Source organism: Macrobrachium rosenbergii, chromosome 7, assembly GCF_040412425.1.
Source record: "Macrobrachium rosenbergii isolate ZJJX-2024 chromosome 7, ASM4041242v1, whole genome shotgun sequence".
In the NCBI taxonomy this organism is placed as follows: Eukaryota; Metazoa; Arthropoda; class Malacostraca; order Decapoda; family Palaemonidae; genus Macrobrachium; species Macrobrachium rosenbergii.
The window spans coordinates 2,713,272-2,729,820 of NC_089747.1; the positions used below are offsets into that span (position 1 = coordinate 2,713,272).

General features: G+C 36.2%; 1 protein-coding gene across 1 annotated transcript in view; it reads right to left on the reverse strand.

Annotated features, from left to right (window-relative positions):
- Nucleotides 1-5,037: 5,037 nt before the first annotated feature.
- The window catches only part of LOC136839937 (histone-lysine N-methyltransferase eggless-like), a 44,815-nt gene continuing 33,303 nt past the window's right edge, over nt 5,038-16,549 (reverse strand). The window contains 8 exon segments of the mRNA XM_067106210.1: nt 5,038-8,342; nt 8,980-9,140; nt 10,447-10,587; nt 11,216-11,395; nt 13,897-14,053; nt 14,794-14,974; nt 15,673-15,812; nt 16,370-16,537. Coding sequence (XP_066962311.1) covers nt 8,136-8,342; nt 8,980-9,140; nt 10,447-10,587; nt 11,216-11,395; nt 13,897-14,053; nt 14,794-14,974; nt 15,673-15,812; nt 16,370-16,537 — 1,335 coding nt within the window. The 3' untranslated portion in view covers nt 5,038-8,135.

A 16,549-nucleotide genomic window follows, 5' to 3' on the forward strand; every position in this document is an offset into this window, starting at 1 on the left:
TTAGTCCCTCATTACCTTTACCTTATAAAGCACTTTATAAACCCATCATAGAACCCCTTAATTACAAATCAAAATAGCTTATCTTATGTTTCAGAGTGATTATAGTTCCTTAAGGCCTATCATGGACGAAAGTATAAGAACAGCATATAGCCTACTATTTTTTATAGGTTATGGAGAAAACATTATATTGGTAGCATATATTAATGAATTTTTTGTTATGAAAAAACTTCGCACTGATAAATTTATATATATATATATATATAATATATATATATATATATATATATATATATATATATATATATATATATATATATATATATATATATATATATGAATATCTTTTACTGTAATACAACAGTATAATGTGAAGATGAAAAGGCCCATAAAACACAATTTGAACGTTGCATCCATATATTTCGAGCACTTCCTCCTGTGCTGCTGTTCACTGGTAAAATATGGGGAGGTGATGTGTTACAAGAGTATTTATACTGCCACACCTACATACTCCTTGTATGTATACTCTTGTAACTCATCTTTTCTGAATCATCACCGTGGGTAGGGATGATTCGGACATTTTGGAAACTTGTACTTGAAGATAAATAGCTTCAAGTATAGTAAAGTATACGACTTGCCACATTCACTCATAAATGTAGGATGATGAGGCTACACATTGACATGCCAAGGATATCACTGCTCCTTAAACTCCGACTTCTAGAGAGAAATTAAAAAAAAATGTCTGAACCATCACCACTCCCCCCTATAAGCTTTAATTTCATACCAAAATTAACTAATTACCTCTTCATTACAGTAGCTTGGAAAATAAATAACAGCACAGTTTCTACTAGAATTGTATGCTTAGGTCTGGAAACGAATATAAGAAATTTGGTTGCTTTTGTTTTTCCACAACTCACACACAATTCTCCTTCTTTAAAGCAAGGTTTCTGACTTTCCTCGAGATGTAGTGTAACTCTTGTTGATTTGGATGAAGCTGGCTTTATACCAGCAGGGCTCTTGCTCATAGATCAGCCCGTAACAATGTAACTCTTACATTCTCGTCCCCACTTTGTTTTTTTTCCATTTTGAAGGGGTAGGTTCTGTTTCTGCACCATGAAAGAACCCACGATTTGATAAGCTACCATCCAAAATAAACACTTAAGTTTCAAGACTAAAGTATGAGATATGACGTATTTAATTTTTTTTTTAATTTAACTCCCCACCCCCCAAAACCCCTGCAATTAATGGCTTCTCATTTAAAATCACTCCAATCGGTTAATGGCTACCACTACGCAACCAATTAAGAATAGCTCCAAAATTTCCACCAATTGCAAACCATACAAATGTCCGTTTTCCTCACAAATGTTGGACCGGGTACAATTAAGATTCCCCCTGCCGCCAATCTTCCAGTTATCTTTTTGCTTCATCGATAGCTATTTGCTGTACTCAGGAATTCCCCTACCGATGCTCTGCCATTCACCTGTCTTCCATACACCATTTCATAGAAATTGTAATCCTTCCTTTACAATATATATATTTTTTATTTTATTTTCCCCCAGAAGTCGTATTCTGGCAATTATTATATCTCAAACAAATCTTCGTAATTTGCAGAACATTTTGGTGTAAAACGAGTTTGTCATATTTCTGTGTGGTGTACCAAAACACTGATGCAGTGGACCTACTATGCTACCTTTTGTTTCAATATAATATGTCGTCAGTATAATTACGGTTATATACAGTATATCTGTAATTTGATAGATTCAGTATTTTGAGAATTACAGGGTTCCTGTATAGCCCTAATGGTACACCAAGCTAGTTTTGGATTTAATACAGTAAACAGTGTTTTAAACATCCCAACAGAAGGATTGTATAGTGAGCAACTAATTTTTGCTGAAGACAGAACAGTATGGGGATACTAGTATGGGCTTTACAAACTGCTTCATATTTACCTTGAATCAAGTTAAGAATCTGTTGGTCTGTATTATTGCATTTATAAGACTAAATTTACCATTAGACCTAGTATTTTTGTTAAATTTATGTAATATAGGTTAGGTTGCTAAGAAATACCTGTTTTGTAAACTGGCATGGTAGGCTGTATCATTTTACATATATGTAATGATGCGATAGCCTTTGGCAGGCTTTTTTTTTTTTTTTTTTTTTTAATCATCTAATAGACTAATAATGATTATTTCTGATTCAGTACTATAAGCTTTTGGGAAAGTGTGACAGGCATGTATTAGCCAGCATCATTGTTAATATATATTTATATCCTGTAGACTAATAAAATGTTTTGTGCACGAGTTGAAACACTGTAGGCTAACTCACATGCATTAGGTAGGAAATATTACTCAGAAGTTTATGGTAAAACTGTAAATCCAAAAGTTAAACCTAATCCTAGAAGATTCTTTTCAGTAGAAGTTGGTTGGATTAACAAGAACACAGTACTGTACAGAGTATTGATTTGGGAATCACTATGATGTATGAAAAGGGCACATGTATTTGTTTTATATACATATTTTATGCTTTTAACATCAAAGCAGGTCTAGCGTCAGTTGTTCCTACAGAAATAAAACCCGGAGCCTTTAATGTAGGCGTACACCTGAGTGTGGGTTATCAGCTGTCGTTGAAACTTCAAAACAGGTGGTTCATTGGCGGTAGGCTAGCCCACTCTTCTCTGTTGGCCTCATGTTTTGGGGCCGACACAACTAATGTGCCAGCGACCAGACCATCTTCTCCAGCTTGTATCATAGATAGGGTCTTTCTCTGATTAGAGCTGCTTTGCAACAGAATATGAACTTAATCATCTACCTTCATCAAGACACGCTCCCCTTGGTCCCTGTGATAAGAGCCTATTGCTCTATATTGAGCATTGAGCTACATCTTCCAGGTGGAGGGTATGGACTTCTCTTCCTCATAAGAGTTGTCCATGTTGAAACTCTGAACAGTTTTGCCTGTCTCATTCACTTGGGTGTCTGGAATGGGATGTGGATCTTGTCCTTGGCAGCCAAAGTCCGGCACTATGGAGACCTTGGAAGCAGCCTGGGATCAAGATCTCACCCTGAAGATTTGTTTTGCTAACTTATGTCTTGGTGTAGCTTGTTGACGAGTTGCACAGCCTTTTGTATCTTGTCTGGCAATCAAGGGGCTAGAAATTCTTCTCACTGTTGTTGTTCATGAGTTTGAGGCAAAAACTCGGGAGCCATCAGTTTCTGGTGATAGATTCGAGAAACTCTGGGTTCCCTCATTCTGAGAATTTGTTAGTGGGGAGCTGGAAGGGATGCTTATGCATCCAATACAAGCCCTGCGGCACTACCTAGGCCAAAGTGTCAGGGTCTCTTGGCATCACCAGCAGGCATAACAAGGGGGATGCCCAAGAACACTTTTTTCAGGCTTCATAAAGCAGTCAGTCAGGCAGATATCTGGTCTGTCCAGTGTGGACCAGTCATCAGTCCACATGAGTGCTCACAAATGCAGGGGCATGACTTGTTGCTGGCTGTTAAGAGAAACTTTCAAGTTTGACAGATATTGAGAATAGGTGACTGGCAGAGCCTGACTACCTTTACTCCATTTTACCTCAGGCCTTTGTTAACTGATTCAAAAGAACATTATTGTTAGGAAGAATAATGTGGACATTATTTTCCAGTTCATAGAGATTTGAATATAAATTGCCTGTGTGCATACAGGGGTGACCTCAAGAACTGCTTTTCTGTAACATCTGTATTCTACCTGATCTGAAGGTGGGTCAGCTTTTCTGACTGAAGTTTGCTTGTCATTAGTTTGTATATATATATATATATGTATGCTCTGCCTGTTACATGTTGAATGTATGTCTTGGTGGTCTGATGTGTGATCTATTTATTTTCCTAAAATTCAGCAAAATTTCTTGAACTGGTGTGGTATGTGATATACTGGAGATATACAGCTTCCCCGGAATTATTTTTCACTTTATTACAGTATTCCCTTTCTAAATGTAACTGATAACTGATTATAAATTGGTTTTAATTGTGCCTCTTAAAACGAGCATCAGTTTTCACATTCAGCTGAGACGTCGTGCTGTCACACTGTCAAGTACCAGAGGTCATTCAGCCCATAACAGAAAAACTAAGGAGCAGTTTTATTAGCAGTGCTAATTATGTGCATACTTGTAAGCTTAAGAGGGGCCATAAAACTTCTTGAAAAACCGATACACCATTGCCTTAGTTTTATTCGAAATACTCATGAATGCATATATTTTTCTATATACAAATTATCATATCAGGACAGTCTATTTTATGGGTATTTATTCATAGCTTTTTAAGCTTGATCTATATGAATGCATGCATAGCTTCAATACTGTAAGTTAAAAACATCACCTAAACAAAACAGTCACTTTTTTGTGTCCACCTACACCATCCTCTGCCAAGAAACGTTTTATGCCCGCAAGAGATGGATAGTTCTCAAAGAAGCTCCTTCTGTTTCAAAGCCATCATTAGCCAAATACAGCATTTGGTAAAGTGCTCAGCAATACAGCACTGCAGAAATGCTATAACCCCCAAAATGGCAAAGGCTACAATCAAGCTTGTGAAGACGAGGGATGGCTGTTCATGGGCGATAAACTATAATACAGGCAGTCCCCAGTTCACGACGGGGTTCCGTTTTTACACCGCGTCGTAAACCGAAAATCATCGTAAACCAAAAAAATCATTGAAAATCGTCAAAAATCCTAAGAAAACCTTACTTTTAATGCTTTGGGTGTATTGAAAACGATGTAAACTGCATTTTCATTGAGTTTTTCATAAAAAAGAACTCCAAATTTTGATTATTCTGCCATTTTGGAGCCATATTTCTTCCATCGGATCGGCGTACGACACGTCGTAAAAGCGTCATAACTTCGGAACGTCGTGCGCCCGACCCATCGTAAACCAGGGACTGCCTGTACCTCTTCAGTAATGCTTTGAGTAATATGTGAAAGTCCAAACCTTTCAGGATGATAGCAAGTCAGTCCAAGAGGACTTGCTTGTTGACTAGTAACAGACAGGGTTAACTTATAATGAAAGACAGTTTATTTTGTATTGGAACATATTTTCTGAATTTCATAAACTTTGGATTCCCAGTACTGTACATGTCCCAAAAGGTTTGTTATGGGAACCATGACAATGTATATGAAATAACACAGCTAACTTAACTTAGTCATTATTACAAAAGAATTTAATCTGAGCAATTTTGTCATTTCATTAAGAGTAAGCGTTAAATAATACAAAAATATAATCTTTTAGTAATCATGATTCTTTGATATAAAAATCTATAAACTTACGGACACTCACAAAGTAAATGAAAAGAACACAGAGTACAAAGACAATTGAGATTTCAGAGTTGTAAAGAAGAAAATGGGTCCTTGATATAAAAATCTATAAACTCATGAACTCTCACAAAGTTATAAAGAAGAAAATGAAAGGATATTTTTCCACTGTCATACCACAACTCAGAAACAGTTGACAGAGAGCAGTGTTGTATGAGAAATTACAAAGCTCAAATGAGTCACAGTTTAATAATTACAGATAATATGAAGTTACTGGATTTTAAAAAGATTTGGCAATTATAATGTCAGAACTAGCTGAATGTCATTGAGCAAGTCAAGTTTTCCTACACTGATAAAACAACAGCCAAAGGTCAACCCTTCAAGATTTTAACATAAGGAGAATGTTCCAGAGGGAAAAAGAGATACATTAACTTTTCCAATACCAAGGGCTTGACCATTCATGTTGGTCTGTGTCAGACCATTAAATAATTTGCAATGTAATTTATTGCACTGGAAAAAGCTCATTATTAAAATGTGAGCACTAGTTGTATACAAACACTGAGAGCCTTTAAATACTACTTTTTTTACACTAAAACCATGACTTCCTAAAAAAAAAACGATTGTCATATTTACACAAAAAAAAGTCATATATAAAAAGTCCATCAAGAAGTGTGACGGAAAAAATGCTCATCATTTATCAAAGCAAAAACCTTGATTTTATATAAATATCTGAAAAATTTGCTTCTTTGGCACAATCATAATTTCAGGCTGCATGTTGAATACAACAAGTCCTTCAGATGAAACACTGTTTACTGCTATAATGTAAATATTCTTAACAGTATTGCACAATATGGTTTTACAATACAATTTAAATCATAAATACTCTGCATCATAGTCTACAAATGTTTCCAGGACCACAAGTCTTTTGTCTTTAAGAAGTTGAAGGAAGGAAAAAAAAGGCATTTCACTGAGCCCTGTGAACCCCCGCCTACATATTAAAGGATCGGTGTACTTCCCTATGCATAGAAATTTCCTGAGAGACAGCAAGATTTCATGGGTTGGAAGGATGGCGTTCACTGTATGGTTTCAAGGAAAAACATTTTTGTGCTACAAATCATAGTTTTTTTATTAAAGGCTCATTTATCAAGGAGAGAGTAAAAGTCGTGGCCATAGTCACTGACAAAGGAAGGTGAGGGCCACATTACTGGCAACAAAGATGCCCTTTAATGTTTAAAATATAACCCCAACAAAGAAGACCCAAGGAATGTGCATCAATCCGACAGACCTCTAATGTAGTAAGGAAAAAACTCCTCTTGAATGGCAACAGGCAATGGGAAGAGCTGCTAGTTGACTCAGAGCACAAATCAGCAACAGAGATATGTATCAACATTCAACATTCACAGTAGCAGGCAAGGATACACAAAATTCAAAGAGGTGGTCCTGATCAGCACAGCTTCCACCAAGGAGGAGTCATTGAAAGGGAAGTCACCACTACAGGAGGAGGGAGGGAAAAGGGAGAGTCATCTACCAACTACCCTTGAAGAATCACACAGTATTCTAGACTGAAGAAAACAAGTCTTTTTCCATCGAAACAAATTATATTGTGTAAAAAATGGCATGAAATATGAAATAATAAGTTGGAATGAAGGAACAAGTACAAAAAAGCTACTTTCTAATAAGTTAAAAAGGGTAAATACTCTGATAGATACCAATTAAGGCAATGTAATATTTAGTATACAGACACGTGATAAAAAGCTGATAATGAAATAATATGAGTACCAGAAAAAGGATCATGAAGAAAAAGGCCGGAGAACAATAGCGGCACCACAAAAAGTGAGGTAATATATTAATATACATGGTCAAGAGGATGCTGTGAAACTACCTTCTTTTTTTTTTTTTTGTCTAACAGGCAACAGACCAGTGATCCTGGAATCATCATCGACCATGAAATAAGCTATGTATGATTCATGAGACTGTAATGGAACAACTTCATTCTATTTTTACCTTAATCTGCTTGTATGAGAGACAGTAAACTATCTTAAACTGAAGTAAATGCACGCTCAGATAAATTTACGTCCTAACATACAGTAAGTCATTTAAAATACAGTGAATGAACTGCCCAGTTTGGGAAGGTCAATAATCACTGAACGGTAAAAAGTTATTATTGAATGCATATTATTATGCAATCAATCTTGGACATCAAAAGTAAACTAAAAACCTTGAGTCTTGTAAAAAAAAACTCTTACATTACATTTTGGGGACTGAATACTTTCCTTCTAAAATAAAAACTGCTCCTATCAAATACCTAAATGGTGTAATAATGTGAAAAGATATCCCTGCATCCATTTAAACACTGACGATGCTGATAAGAATCCTCAGGCTAAAGCAACCTCTGAGGCTTGAGAAGTCAAGTGGATGGTTTGGTTCTGATATTGCTTTGGTCAAATAACTTTACCACGGGACCCAGGATGCTATGTGTGACGGTGGTTGGTGGTCGCTTGAACATGTAACTAGAGTTAATCCACATTACTAACGGCACATATTCAGATACCTATATAAAAAGAGATGCACTGTAAGAAATACAGCTAATTCCTAGGAATGTTTAGTCCTTTTATTATGGTTTGAAAGAATGATTAGCAGTGATGCATTGTATTCAATATGAAGACAAATACAGACATGAACTCAAAAGTCACTGCTACCTACCACGACTGCTATGGTACCAATCCTGCAATAACCACCTTTACGTATGGTGTACCACCTGTCATACCAACTGATTAAGGCCCATATGAAGAAGGATGGTTTTGCAATTGAATAAGAACATTCCTTATCGATAAACTTAAGTGAGATTCACAAAATTAATTTACAAAAGTCTTCCCCTACACTTCTTAGCACCACAATAACAGTACTTTATCTTTCCTGGGACACTGTCAACTTCGTAATTGTAGTCCCAAGTAAGCTCTGTTCCAGCGCGGATGTTATGAATCGCGAAGAACGCCACCCAAGGAAACCTGAGATCGTGTGTGTCAACAAACACATTCTGAACAAACACATTTGGCTCACAAGAATGCTGTAATGAACAAGATAGTTTATCAAGTTGTTTCATTTCACAGAATTGCAAAAGGACAAAGTTTACACTTAATTTAATCAACTTAACACATTTATAAAAACATAACTACTCAAATTTAAAAAAATAAGAATATAACCAATTATTGGTAACAAGATACTAATATTATTAATTACCCTGCAATACTAATATTGATTTCTAAGTGTTTAATATTGATTTGTAAGTGTTTCTAAGCCATCAATAACTCTGATTATCTATCTTGATTTAAAACCAAACTGTTACAATACATTTAAAAAATAAAACAAAAAATGGCATGAACTGGTAAAACATGTGCATAAGTCAGCTGATTAACAAAAGAAAAACTAATAAAAACCTTTACAAGGATCAGTTAAAGAGAATGCTCCCATCAGTAAGCACTCAGGAATAACAGAGAAAACAATAGAGATATCCAAAGTATGAGCAAAATCTCTCTTTTTCATTCATGAAAAGAAGCTAACTTGTTGAGTATAACTACGAATCTCTCAAAGGCAACAATGTATGTTCATACGTTATCCGATGTACATCATTTACGTATGGCAACAGGAGGTTTACTGAAAATAGTTCTGAAAAGAAAAAACTAGTAGTTATAGTCAAAACTTACATTTAAATACCGTCCGATATTCCCAACTTGCTTCGCATCCATGATATACACGGATTCGTCCTTTCCATAGTACTCTCTTACACTCTTCCTTTCTCTCGGATTTGGCAATGATTCCATCATCTGGCTCGGCAAGAATGTCTGTGGTCGGCGTTGTTTTTCATCTGTGAAGCAAATACAGATTACATAGTTCTGCACATTTTGTGTAAAAATATTTTTATATAATACCCTGAAAATAGGCAATAACATCACCCACCACGACTGCCACAAGAAACAACAAAAATTATGGGTGACATGTACTGTAAAGACTGGTTCTTTTAATCAACAGAAAAGTCCTTGAAGTTCTCACTCCCCTCTATTTTGTGTGAAAATAACCAAATGACCAAAAGTATTGGGTTTGCAGACCAATGCCCTTCAATCTTGTTGCAAAAAAGAGGAAATGCTGTACTATAGGGATTGGATCCTTGTATTCTTAGGAAGAAATTCATACTCAGGATATATTTGAGAAGAAAAATTTGGATGTGTATGTAATATAAAGCTATGGAAGGGTGCAAACTCTTCTTGTGACATGATGACACCATCAGGAAACTACAAATTCCTCATCTGCATTTCCACTTTTGTGTCTTCAGCCTAACCTGCAATTTTGCTATTTTTTCCTTATACACTCTCTCTCACTGCCTTCTCATCAAATTCAGATGCATATTCATTCCTTCCCTGCCACCTTTACACCCATCTTGACTTTACTAAAACCAAATAGGGGGGGGGGATTCCCCCACTCATCCCCCTACCACGTGTTAACTGGGCTGCCTTTTTACGAAGTTTCAATGACCAACTCCACCTCACACTAGGAGGATACTCCAACATAAAAGGTTCTGGTTTGCATACCTAAGAAGAATAAATCTTTCTTATTTGTGATATTTCTAACAATCAAGCTCTTTTGGAATTGGAATTGGAATACGAGATTTAGGCCTGATGCCAAGTGCTGAGACCCAAGAGGTCATTCAGTGCTGAAAGGAATATTGAGTAAAGGAGGTTTGAAAGGTAACAGGAGAAAAACCTCACAGTTGCACCATGAAACAAATGTTAGGAGAGGATTGAGAGTAAGACGGTAGAAAGAGAATATGAACGGGGGTAGAGTAAAAGGAATGAAAGGGGTTGCAGCTAAATACCTTTTAACGTTGCCACTTTATCTGTCACCTATCTTTCCATTTAAATCACCCAGCAAAACCACCCTTTCATGACCTCCAAACCCAGCCAGGTATTCTTCCAGAAACACTCTTCACTCTTGTTCTCTTCCATTCTTAGACCATATATACCCTCTATAACAACTTTTCTTCTGTCACACATGCTCTTATCTTTTGAAAGCAAACAATTATTAGCATAGGAGGTATTCAAAGACGAAGGTTTTCAAAGGGTTGGAAATTCACAGGAGGTATCTTGGGGATCCAGCAGCTACATCTATGTACTAACCGTCATCGTCGTCGTCCTCAGATGGCTCACGAGAGGCCGCAACTGATCCGGCTTTTGATCCCGAGCCCTTCTCTTCGCCGTTCTTTGTCTTCTCTTCTTCTTCATCCGAAGGTGCAGCAGATCCTGACTTGTTAGTTTTTGCTGCTCAAGACAGTAAAGAATGATTGTTTTGTCAGCTGGTTTTTTCTTCATGATATTGTAAGAAATCTATGATACTTTACTTTTCTGAACTTCTGAATAACGTCCAAAGCTAAATGCTTGCTTAAGAATATCATAATCATTATGTACAGACCTTAGAAATCCTTAGGAAAGGATGAAAAAAAGGCTGGCAAATAAGACAGGAATGATGTATTGTAAATATGGAAGTGTCGTGGGTTTTTTCAGTGTACTGTAATTAACTTTTATTCTGAGAAATTATGACTCATATTCTCCACAAGTGTAAAGTCTTACATTTTTGTTTCTTAAGCCTCCTTAGAATATAACAATACCTCATTGGAACTTGACATAGTTCATTATCGAGTGAATGACCTCTCCTCAAATTAAAATGCAGCACAGTGTTTAATTCCTCAATTAGAAGCAAAAGCCTTGAAAAATAAAGAAAATTTGTTATCCCAGTACAGTACAGTATTTGTCATGAGGAAATATGAACGTATGACCAAGTTGGCAATAAAATGATGAGTAACCAATACTTAAATGCATTAAAAAACAACAGAAAATGCATTAAAAAACAACAGAAAGTGCTGGTTCATTCCCGTGTCACATCACAGACCTGTGTTCGCGTGATTAGACTTGGTGCCTCTTGCCCGTTCCTGTAAGCGAGCTGACTTCTGCCTTTTCCCCACAGCTTCATTTTTGCGGTAACTGGGCTGACTGAAATCCCTATCTTCATCTACGTCATCTGCCTCGTTTTCACTGAAGAGTCCCTCGCTGTCTATGGGGTCTGATTCCACTGAAAGAAGCATTACCCGTCGTAATTTATGAATATTCCTAAGGGATGAATTGTCTCCAAATAATTCAAGCTTCGCATGAGAAAGATTGTGAGAAAATCTTCATAACATAATTGACGGAAAGGAAGTTAATATTCTAGAGGAAGACGGGCACTGTTGATAAGTGATAATATTGCATGGTACCATAAACATGTAAAACATACCAAATTTCCTTGAAACACTTGGGAATTGAGGCAAGGGTGGTAAGTCTCATGGATAGGCTACACAGTAGCTAAGTAAAACTATGGTAAATAAACACATTGACTAACTCCTGGAAGTACTATTACACCTCAGACATTCATGACAGTTACATGCCTTCACCTTAAAATATCACTAAATTTAGCTAAAAACATTAACAAACAAAAAATCATGAGAAGCCAAACTCAAGTAAGTAATTACCATTACATAACAATAAAGAATATATCAAAAATTATTTTCTTTTTCCTAACTAGCACTGATTTTGTGTTTTGGATTAATGGTTTTGATTCTTTAAATCAATTACGGCATTATTCCACAGACTTATTTTGTCTATTAGTCTAAATAACATGCATTCAGGGTCTAGAAGACATTTCCTTGAGAGATATTTACTATGCAATCATCAACATACATTCTATGTCCAACTTGCATGTTTGAACTCAGTTTTACTTTTTGAGACCACTGAGCTGATTAACAGCTCTCCTAGGCCCCGAAGGATTAGACTTATTTTACGTGGCTAAGGATTAGGGGACCTACAGTATTGTGGAACCGAAACAATAGCTGCCACCAGAAATAAATTCTGAACTCTTCATCAGCCTTAAGAACTCCGCCCATCTCTGACAAACACTCTTGAGATGGGATGGAGGATAAAAACTAAATTTTGCTGAGACTTTCTAGTCTTTAAACTAAATTCTGCTGAGACTTTCTAGTCTTTTAAGTTCTTATCTTTCTTATCCTCTCACAACTGATTCCACTGATGAACCACACATGGAAATGGATATAATTTTTTTTTTTTTCAATTTAGTAACACCATCCACAAATCCCTTTGTAAAAAAGAAAATACAGCAGAAAAAACAAAAATGACAAACCCTGTGTATATACATCAACAGCAAAAATTGCAACCTGGCTTACATGTAGTAGATGTAAAGCAAAAATATTATGACAAGGAAACTAAGTAAAAAGAACTGGTCAATTCGAGATTTAGAAATTTAAGATGAAAATTAAGACCCACATGGCAAGACAAGAGTGAGAAATGTTACCAGGAGAGAAATGATGGTTTGGACATGTCCTTTGCACCCCACCAGGGAGAATAGTGCATAATAGTGACAGCTGGGCTTCTCTGGTCATCAAAAGATTTAGAAGACCCAGACTTACTTGGATGAGAACTATGATAAGGGAGGCTGGTGGTAAGTTGAGATTTGTGGGAGTGAAAGCACAGGCAAGACATGAGTGGAAGAACTTCACAGAAGCCCTGTGGGTTGGACAGTATTGGAGCTGATGATGATGAGGAGCTGAGACTGTAAAGAGATAGAGCACGAGGTAGTATACATCCTCTTCAATCAGGGACATCTCTCTCTCTCTCTCTCTCTCTTAGGTGCTCTCAAAGAGGGTAAAAATGAGGTGAACAATCCATGTATAAAATGAGGAGTGAAGCAAAGCATAATGGGTAAAAGCATTAAAATAAAAGACGGTACTCGACGAGCATCAATGTTGAACTAGCATGTTTGGCAAAAGTAAACAAGAATGAAAGGCAAATGAGGTGTGAATACTAAAAATAAGTATCCAATTACTATATCTTTTACTAACAAGTGGGAGGAGGTAAAACTTTACTGATTTCATAAAACAGAGCCAGGCTGCTAAATGTTCGATTCAGTTACTCATAAGATGTTATAACGCCAACAGAGGTTTTTTCCATAACTGGCTGCTACTATGTCAAAAAAGAGGTTCCACTAGGGAACCACCGGGGTAACTGTGAGTGGTCAGAAAACTCTAGTAGCTCAGATGGCCTGCAATTCCAGACACATTTTGGCTACACCTTAAGGGAAGACTAAATTCTGTCTAAATTACATATTCTAGAAATGAATTCAACTACAAAAGCAAGACAGTATCTGAACACAGACCTCACAAAACACAAAACCTTTTATTTCAGAAGGCTTAAACAGTGTTGCAATCCATTTTATTAAACTTTATCGTGTAAACCCAACAGAGAAGGAATAAAATCTGATTTGACAAGGGCTATTTGTTTATCAACTCTTAGAAAATAGATGGATATCATAGTAATATACTAATATCCATGACCAAAAATCAAAACAATTAACAAAAGTAGAACAAAGATATCTGAAGATGCAAATTTTGTATAATTTAACTACTGTACTGGAATTACTGCTTTATGCATGCACAGCTTCCTGAAATGATAGAAACTCAAGAAATTGACTGACATTTCAACTTGAATCAACTGATTAGAACTGCAAATAAAATCAGAACCTACATATAGGGGATTTACTGTTGTCTTTTGGGAATATACTTAGGTTTTCCTCCTCTGGCATCAGAGCTTCTTCTTCAAAGCCTTCCTTGGCATTTTCCATAACTTCGATATAGTCCAATTCAGCGTAGTAGTCATCGCCGCCAATAATCTGTTTCCCTTCCTGCAAGAGCACGTCAATTATATTACTGTAATTCGATTGTTTTTAAAAATGAATATGTCACAATAACACCTCAGTTTGATGGACCTCATTTCAGTGGACTTCTGTATTCATCAAGTACATTATTATCATCATTTTTTACTTAGCTACCATTACAGATGTCATATATTTTTAAATAAAACTCCTGAATTGAATTTTAAGTGGAAAGTACAGGTCAGTTTAGTTTAGGAACAATGTTGACCTATATAGAATTTCTGTTAGCTTTCAGATAGATATCAAAAATACAAGACCCTATAATACAGGGTCTTTGTTACTTAATGGACTTTGTTACTTATCAGAGAGGCTGACCACCAAGATGTCTGTTAACTTGAAGTGCTACTATTCCTCTTAATCTGAATGTCTACGGTATTTTACAATGCCATGACACAACAGCAGTAATGCCTTATCAAAAATCATATTACAATGATGCTAAACATCAAAGTTTAATTAACATGACCTGAGGCAGTCATGTCACCCTTTTATATCACAGTGATTTTATTAGATGGCCTTTAATCTAAATGTCACTTTATTTAAAACCAGTCTCCTTTGTAAGGGATCATAAACATTAAACTGGGAGCAGGACTGTTTTGTAAACTAACAAAAACCAGGGATGAAACAACATTACACAACACTCAAGCCAGATACAGAACAATTTTAATATAATAAACAGAAAATGTCATCTTTGCAAGGCATAACAAACTAACCTCATTTGCAATGCTTTCGCTAAGCATCTTTCCGACATAAACACATATGAATGCCCCTCTTGGAATGTCACACAGACTTCTTACACCCCAGCCTCTTCTCGCCGTTTTGAAGAGTTGCAATTTCAGCCTCAATGGATGTTGCACTACTCGATTTGAACAACGGTTCAGTGCACATGTACACCTAAAAGGGAATACACCAAGAGAAGGAATCTGTAAAGGTTATTAGTTCATTAAAGAACATGGTAAAATGCATCTTACCACAAAAATGGGTTTCCTAATTCTTTAATGTATATATACTCTTTGAAGTCCATCCCAAAATAACCAGAATGTTTATAGAAGTATTAATAAGAAAAAGGTGTCAAGAAACTATTCATAGAACAAAATATTTCATTTTTTTTATAGTATGTAACCCTGCAACTAATATGCTATTATGAACACATTCTGTCCACAGTACACATTATATTTAATTGTCCAATAGAAAAGGAAAGTAATCCCATTGGACAAGTCAGAAAGCATCTAAGACTTACACAATCAGAACGTGAAAACTTTGATCCTCTATAAAAATAGTTTTCTGTACTACACATAATTGTAATACTAAGTGTTCATCTAATCTGTGAGTAAAAATCACCTGCGATTCCAAGCGTACTGACTTCTAAATTTTCAATGCTAACCATCAAATGCATATACTGTATATGCCAGCATATGTCAATTTAATGATTAAACTACCTCCAAAATATGGGAGCATGACATCCCTCAGACTAATGCTCAAGATTCATGAGTTACTCTGCACAAATAGATGTTCCTTACCTGCAGGTATCATTAACATAAATTTCGTTTCACAATGCTTTGAAAAACAATAGAGATGTAAATTACCCTTACCTTGAATTACATTCGTATATACCGCTCTGTACTTGATCATAGAGTCGCCGATGTTGGTAGCCAGCGTTGGGGTTTTCCTTGTGGTCGAGAATTTGAGTACCCTGGATGGTTAATTGTCGACAAGCACACTTTTCCCTGCCCTAAAATGTGGAAGATAAAGTTTAAACATACAGGAATATTATTAAACATAAACTAAATATACCCAGAACAGTAATATATGAAAAAGAATAGTCCTACATGTCGTAAAGTGATCAGCAAGAGGTAACCTATGCAGTTACAGCAAACATGAAAGCAAAGATTCGGGCTACGAGACGAATGAAAAAGCCAAACTTGCAAATATCCCCATGAGGGGTAGTGCCAACAGGGCACCTCATGCAGTGAGCATAGGCATTACTCAAGGTTCTTTGCAACATCCCTTCAGCCCCTAGCTGCAACCCCTTTCATTCCTTTTACTGTACCTCCATTCACATTCTAAGTTGTTAGTAGAAACCCTCTCCTAACAACTGCTACGTTTTCATCCAGTTACACTTTCAAAAGCGTTTTGCTCTCAATTTCCCTTTCAGTGCTAAAAACCTGTGTGTCCTAGCACTTACTTGGCCTTTAGCCTAAATTTTACATCCCAAAGTTCCAAATATACCATCACAAAATAAACTTGTTTTCCATACAGCAACATAGGTTCTTAAAATAATAACCTCACCTGACAATTATCTTTGCAGTCACAACATACAAGGAATCCTTGGTCTAAGTTCAGGGGAACGTGTTCTGTGGGCAGCCGAACGTTGGAATAACAAAGTTTCATTGGAGTAGAGTCATCCAAAGAATTCACACACGAAATCTTGACATTCTCTTCGCTGTTTGTAATATCCTGCAAAATTAG